This window comes from Pundamilia nyererei, unplaced genomic scaffold, assembly GCF_000239375.1.
Source record: "Pundamilia nyererei isolate P.nyererei 1_Seehausen unplaced genomic scaffold, PunNye1.0 scaffold00219, whole genome shotgun sequence".
In the NCBI taxonomy this organism is placed as follows: Eukaryota; Metazoa; Chordata; class Actinopteri; order Cichliformes; family Cichlidae; genus Pundamilia; species Pundamilia nyererei.
The window spans coordinates 303,461-310,646 of NW_005187620.1; the positions used below are offsets into that span (position 1 = coordinate 303,461).

At 38.6% G+C, this 7,186-nt stretch overlaps 1 protein-coding gene and 2 non-coding genes across 3 annotated transcripts; all 3 read right to left on the reverse strand.

Annotated features, from left to right (window-relative positions):
* Positions 1-966: 966 nt before the first annotated feature.
* LOC102206044 (15-hydroxyprostaglandin dehydrogenase [NAD(+)]-like) lies at positions 967-4,092 on the reverse strand. Its single transcript, XM_005748355.1, has 7 exons — positions 4,000-4,092; positions 3,321-3,444; positions 2,818-2,924; positions 2,632-2,728; positions 2,390-2,466; positions 2,124-2,278; positions 967-1,084 (listed from the first exon to the last, which is right to left on the reverse strand). The coding sequence occupies exons 1-7, from the start codon at positions 4,090-4,092 to the stop codon at positions 967-969; spliced, it is 771 nt and encodes a 256-aa protein (XP_005748412.1).
* A 1,896-nt stretch (positions 4,093-5,988) lies between these two features.
* Positions 5,989-6,061, reverse strand: trnav-cac (transfer RNA valine (anticodon CAC)). The gene has a single exon. It is a non-coding gene; the product is annotated as a tRNA-Val (tRNA).
* Positions 6,062-6,927: 866 nt separating this feature from the next.
* On the reverse strand, positions 6,928-7,000 carry trnav-cac (transfer RNA valine (anticodon CAC)). The gene has a single exon. It is a non-coding gene; the product is annotated as a tRNA-Val (tRNA).
* Between the last annotated feature and the right edge of the window lie 186 nt (positions 7,001-7,186).

Sequence of the window (7,186 nt, forward strand, 5' to 3'; positions counted from 1 at the left end):
GGCTATAGACGTCAATGGCAGTGAATGAGTTAAGAGATAATTTAATGGCAGATAATTTCACATGAAATGTTCTATCAGCTCACCAACTATCAGTAAACACACAAAAGCTTTTGTGGAGTTTGTCGTGCTGCGTGTCTGTTAGCTAAAGGTACAGCTGCTATATTTCACAAGCAAGTGTGAGATAACTTCACTCTGAGATGGAGAAAGATGTAAGAAAGACAGGACAGAAGAAGAGTGGTTAGAATCAAAAGTAAGGACTTTTAAAGTCAAGATAGGTCCCATAGGTTCTCAGCTTCCAACATGTTTAACTACTTTATGTGAAAGTTGGCTGTGTAATTTGGACAATTTAGTGTTTACTGGGACAGAGAACTGCAAACCAGGTAAGACACATTTCTGATCAGTCAGCCATAGTTTAACAGAAGTAACCAATTTGGTTACGTGGGACAGAACTGTTATGTAAATTTCTTAACATATCACAGGTGACATTTAGCCCCACGATAAAGCAGCACAGAGAATTTTACATTTCATTTTCTAATTTTAAACATTTTTCAGTAACAATCATATTTCTAATTAATATAGTGGATTTTTTTTGTTTCCTTAAACGTGTAGGGCACACTATAGCAAGCAGAGCAAACCATGTTTTTGTTGTTATGTTAGATACTTTTCTTTCGTCAGTGCAAGTTAGTATGGAAGTGCTTATTAACATTTTTCTTAAATTTATAAGAAATATTTTCTGCATCATGAAAGATCCAAAAAGTCTTAAGCACAGTCGTTTCTCCTCTTAGTCAGAAACTGGGCTTTCACTCATTTATTGTTTGCTTCTTTCTCCTAATCACTTGTGAGGATTTACTGATTTATCTTTCACAAACACAACAAAACAAACAATACTGTGAACTGCAGCATTTTCCTCTAATAGTTTTAGGTTCAGACATTACTCGGGTTGTTCACTGCCTTTACCAGGAGCCACTAGATAAGTGTGGGAAAGGTCATGTATTTCTTCATGCTTTGTTTCTTCATGAGGATCTCTCCATTCTTCGCCTCGCCTGTGACTAGTTCAAAGACACATTCAGCAACCTCCGATGGACTGAAATGAAAAGTGTATATATACACAGTGATTTAACAGAAAAAGGATGTAAACAGATTCCCAAATTTTAACCGATCGATCCTCTTTTGTCGCGTCTCAGTTTCTTGACTCCTTTAGTGTTTCCTGTTTCATACTTGAACAGAAGACGCAAGAAGAAGAATAGTTTGAGCCAAATTAATCATCATTGCGCCTTTGAATTGAATGAAAAACATAAGAGTTATAACCTCCTTCTTTGCCATGACACCCACTGGCTGTTTTTACGCACTGCAGTAAAAAGTATGTGCTCCTTTCCTGATTTCTTCTTTACATGTTTCAGATCATCAAATTTAAATATTAGACAAAGATAACTCAAGTATATTTAAAATACAATTTTTAAATGAATCATTTATCAAGGCGAAAAAAGCTATCCCAACCTAAAGTAATTGCCCTCTAAACACAATGACAATAAGCATCTTTATCTGATTTAAGACTGGACTTTGACTCTGCCCCTCCAAAACCTTAATTTTTATTTTTTTGAACCAAACAGAGGTGAACTTTCAGTTGTGGTTTGAATCATATGCATAATCAAGAGTTCTTTAGCTTAAAGCCATGAACTGATGACATTTAAAGATTTTCTAAGAGCAGACTTCATGGATCCATCAGCTACAGCAAGTCATCCAATTTCATGCACGTCTGGATAGCTTTTTTCCCCTTAATAAAAAAGAAATCTTTTAAAAACAGACATTTTACATTTACTTGTGTTGTCAGTTTCTAACATTTAAATTAGTTCAATGATCTGAAACAACAAGTGTGACAAAGATGCAAAAAAGAAATCAGGAAAAGTACTTTTTCCAAGGGACTATATGTCAGATGTTAAAAAGCCTCCTTCTCTCAGATGGGATTTAAGTAATTGATACATGGATGAAGAGTGCTGAGGACAGATGTTGGAAGACATTCAGAGGAGGGGGAAAGCAGTAGCCATACAGTCCATACGGAATTGAAACTTTAGGGAAAAAATGCTGCATGAAAAAAATAATTAACACAATAAAAAGTCACTTACTTCATTGCCCTTTCGACTGCAGGATTTTGAGTAGAATAAAGCAGGTGGGAGAATTGTCCCAAATTGTCCATGATGGAGGCAAAGAGGTCAGTTTTGACACCGCTTGGGCAAACTGCACTGAAGCATAAACCGTAGCCTGAGGCGGACGAGGCAGCCTAGTAAAAGAAACGCATACGACTGAGGCGCATCTTAAAATACAAAACCAAAATAAAGTCAAGTTTCTATGAATTACTTTGTTTAATCATTATAACTTATCATATCCTTACAGCCATGGCTCGAGTAAAGCCGATCACGGCATGCTTGGTGGCTGTATAGACGGGACAACTTGGTACTGGAGTGAGGCCTGCAGGATACAGGAGGGAACAGCCCACAAACAGCAGGTGACCTTTCTGTTGTTTGGAGGATTGTGTCCCATATTTAGAAGATAATAGTTTTAAAACTCAGAGAGGAAATAAAATGTCCCCTGTCATTTCCATCTGCTTAATGAAGACCTGCCATGTGGTGTTACCTGCCACAGATGCTACGTTAATGATGGTCCCTCCTTTTCCTCCATTCAACTTGTTCATATACTCTAAAGCCACATAGCTGACCCTGATTAGACCCACCTAGACAGCAAGACAGATATGCACAAGTCTCTGTGGTCCACTATGAACATTTCTTTTTATATGATGTAAAAGTGAAACTCAATCCTTACCACATTGACGGAGACCGTTTTCTCCCACTGCTTCTCATTCAAGATGCCGGCATTGTTGCATACAATGTCTATCCCTCCGAATGTGTCTACTGTGCTCTGAAAAGCAACTGGAAAGTAGAAATGAACAGTTTTCTGTTTTTATATCTCCATTAATGGGCTACTTATCACAGGCCTTCAAGCTGAAAGTAATGAAACACCTACTTAAAAAACCCATCAATTGACCTAGCTGTCAAGCTGTTTGTAGGAAATGATACCCCCCCAAGAACTGCAGCTCTTGTGCGGTGTTCACAGTTTGCAGTGTCTATTAAAAGGGGTCCAAAAAAGGAACAGTGATGACCCAATGACGAAGTCATGGACAGCCAAGGCTCAAAGATGTACAAATAATTTTGGGCTGTAATTTCTTTGTATCATGACTGTAATGTGTTTCTCTAATAGTTATGTTGTTAAACACAGTGATGTTTCCAAAAAAAAAATCACCACTGTTTTCTTTGTGTATACTTTACCTTTGATCTGCTCCTCAGACTGAACATTGCACTTGAAGAACAGAGATCTCTTTTCTCCATACTGTTTGTTGAGGGCTTCCTCTAAAGTCTTCCCTGCAGTTTCATTTATATCCAAAAGGGTTACCTGAACAGGTGAAGGCGAGCAGAGATAAACACCTGTGGCTTGCTACATTTGGAATTGTTTATAGTTTACAGATCAATTTTTTAATAGTTAATGTTCATTCAGCATTTAAAATTTCCACCCTGACCCACTGCAGCTTGGGGTTCAGATGGTTCCAGTACATTGGTCCAGTGTTTAATGATTGACCGAAGCACCGAGTCCTGAAAAATAACTCAGTGAAAAACAAACATTTGGCCTTTTTTTTTTATAGCATATGTTCAGTTTCAGAGACTATGCAAACTGTATTAATAATTTTCTTTGAAGTTTCAAAATAAAAATAATCCTAAGGAGTGCAGTCAAATACTGTTCAACTTGGATATTACATTTTAAGTAGTTTTGTTAATTTCTGTGCCACAAAAAGAAAACAAAACAATGTAGATAACCACAAAAGATATGTGAAACTTTGATATAATCTTTAACGGGATAAAATGCTAAACAGAAAACTGGTTAGCACTTATGTAAAATCATTTCTAGCTTCTTTTTTCCCCTTTACAAAGATATACAGGCGTCCAACTTTACCTTGGCACCATTTTGCAGAAGTATCTCAGTTATTGCTTTTCCTATCCCCAGCGCTGCTCCGGTCACTACTGCAGTTTTCCCATTTAATGCCATTTCTGCTCTTCAGTAAGATGACAGTCAGAGGTGTGCTGTGTGATATCCACATCTGAACAGAGACAAGTCGGTGTGCTTTTATATTAAACTACTGCAGCCTGCTGGGAAAGCTGTTTAACCCTTTAAAGCTAGTCGGAGCGGGCATGCTCCGTTTTGCGTAACTATTTTTAAATCCCGGTAGAACTGCAACTTGAAATGCTCCCAAAAATGGTACTACAGCATGTAAAAATATAATATAAGCTCTGGCGGAGTTGATTCTATGGTAGGTCTTAAAGGGTTAAACATCAATCAGGTAAATTCTAGGGCAGGGCTGGACCTGGACACAAGATTGGCCCTGGCATTTTTGGTCCAGGTGGCCCATCATGATTGCTTATGCACAGAGATGGGCAGTAACGCGTTGTTACTGTAATCCCATTACTTTTTTCAAGTAACGAGTAAAGTAAGGGATTACTATTGCAAAAACGGTAATTAGATTACCGTTACTTTCCCGTAGGAACGCTGCGTTACTGCGTTACTAAAACTGCGATTTTTTGAGAATGTCTCATGACAGTGACGTAAGCGAGTGCGACGTTCGTGACAACAGCTGTGTGCAGATCAACAATGGATCACATATCGAGTGCGGGAGAGAGTATGAGCGTGCAGCGTTTAAAGCGTGGAAGTACTGACCTTACTTTGAGTTTGATTCCATAAAAAGTGACAAAAACATTAGCGTCTGTTGTGCGTGGGAAGAAAACTTCTTTTTACAGCGAAAAAACCCCCTAAACTTCCAAGCAAGCACCGAGTGCGCAACGACTTAATGGGAAACTCACAGAGAAACTCGCGGATTCTTCAACCTGCACCAGGGTAAACCTCTGCCTACCGCAGTCCTGCTATACAGGTGAAAATAGAGCAAAAGGACCGCTGAGTCTTTGACTTTATTTATTTTCTGCTGTGTTTTACTTGCATCTATTTGAAAGAGTGAGTGTAAACACATTATTTTATGTGCTGGAATGTGCAGAAAATAGGTTTAAATATTAAACAAATTTCTTCCAGTCAGAGAATGTTGCATATAAAATTTAATTAAATTTTTGCTTATGCATAAAGTTAAAAGATTAAAACTAATAAAATAAGTTTTAAAAAGGGAATTTTCCATTTGATTACATTTTGTATGATGGATTATGTAGAAAAAGTAGAATTGGGCTGAAAGATCTATCGCTTTATCACCTCTTCAGGTTGTAAATTGTGTTCATAAAAAGTAACTAAGTAATTAATTACTTTTGAAAATAAGTAATCAGTAAAGTAACGGGATTACTTTTTTGGGGAAGTAATAAGTAATTAGTTACTGATTACTTTTTTCAAGTAACTTGACCAACACTGCTTATGCACTGCAGCAGTGCAGCACGTGACAATTAAAAGCTACAATTAACGCTGTTAATGGTGACTCACTCATTGTACTTGAATCCATCTATTTTCTTACCTTGTTAAGGTGACCTCGCGCTGTCTTGTCCTCGCTGTCTTCTTGGGACTGCTGTCCATCCTCCTGCACTTCTCCATGGAGCCACTGCATCCCTAGCAGCTAACATTTCGGTTAAATTCACACATTTATTCTGCATTTATTTTCAGTTTTTTTTTTCTGTCATGGCTCTAAACTTCTTCAACAAGCTGCATGAGAGCAGAGCGAAGGTAGGGGAGGGGCCGTTGGCGTTAAGTGATTTGATTGGGTAATAGTGTCAGCGATGAAAATGAAAATTTTTTTTGTGTAATCAATCTCTATCCGGCTTTAACTGTGGATCCCAGTTTCTGTGGTCAGCTTTTCTTCTGAGTAAATCTTCCTTGTTAAGTTGCTCCTTTTAATTAACCTGAGTGACCTTTGCACATGCCCATCGACAAGACATTTCTTTCACCCCGGACCAAAACTGTTTCCGCCCGGTTTCGAACCGGGGACCTTTCGCGTGTGAGGCGAACGTGATAACCACTACACTACGGAAACCATGTCGTGATGGCTTTCATCCCTGACCATTAGAAGACTCAGAAGTGCGAGAGTCGCTGTGTGCGATATTTTACAGTTATGAAGTGCATCTCTGAAGAAACAACGCACACAGTTTGAGTGGCACAGACCGTCTGATAAACTGGCACGGTAAGCTGCAGTTAAGTTTGACTGAATCCCCTCTGAACACAAACACATTACACTGAAATTGGCATAATTTAAATAAAATTATATCGCTGCATTCATGTGTTTGCAGGTTCAGCTGATGTTCATTATTATTGTGTCCAGTTTCTGCTGACGAAAATTCAGCAGAAACTGTTTTTTCTGTGGAGTGACTGTCACATATGTAGTATATAACACATATACAGTACATATTTTGATTGTGATTACGTAACTCATAGTACTTCCACGTCACATCTTGATGCATGCTCAGTGGTCCAGGTAAGTAAATCCCCAAAAGTTGATTCTGTTAATCTGGACGTAGCGTTTTCAGTGGGAGATACGTTTCGTCACTCATCAACGTTATTTCTTCAGTCTCAGCAGGTTTCCAAAATCTTATAAACAGTATATTTGCATAATGAGTGAAACTAGCACCACTGAAGGAACAATGGGCTGGGAGGTCAGTGCCTTGATCATTAATATGCAAATTCTCATGACCATTGATCAGTGGTCAGTCATTATGCAAAAGTACTGTTTATAAGATCGGGGAAAGATAAGAATGAAGAAGTCACTTGGATGAGTGAGGAAACGTGTCTACAAATGATACGCTACGTCCCCAGATGAACAGAATGAAATTTTGGGGACATTTTCACATAAGACTTTTGTATGTATTGGTATAACAATGGATATACTGAAATGTAATATAAATGTGTTTCCGCCCGGTTTCGAACCGGGGACCTTTCGCGTGTGAGGCGAACGTGATAACCACTACACTACGGAAACTGCTCGAGAGACGTCAAAGGGTCCTTTCTCCAAAAACTGAACTATAGCTAGAGCACTGAACTCAAAGACATCCTACAACGACAAGGACGAATGAGCGAAAGTAGTTTTCAGTAGTGATGGCCCGCTTGAAGCTGAAGCTCCGGTGCGTGTGTCAAAAAAATCAACACACTGCTTCAGAAGCACTGT

Bases quoted from the DNA above. Each gene is read 5' to 3' on its own strand.
- LOC102206044 (XM_005748355.1), bottom strand. From the start codon at position 4,092: ATGGCATTAAATGGGAAAACTGCAGTAGTGACCGGAGCAGCGCTGGGG. The intron at 3,445-3,999 runs GTAAAGTTGGAC...TCACCTGTTCAG, and splicing joins TTCTGCAAAATGGTGCCAAG to GTAACCCTTTTGGATATAAA. The intron at 2,925-3,320 runs GTAAAGTATACA...TCTACTTTCCAG, and splicing joins GTCTGAGGAGCAGATCAAAG to TTGCTTTTCAGAGCACAGTA.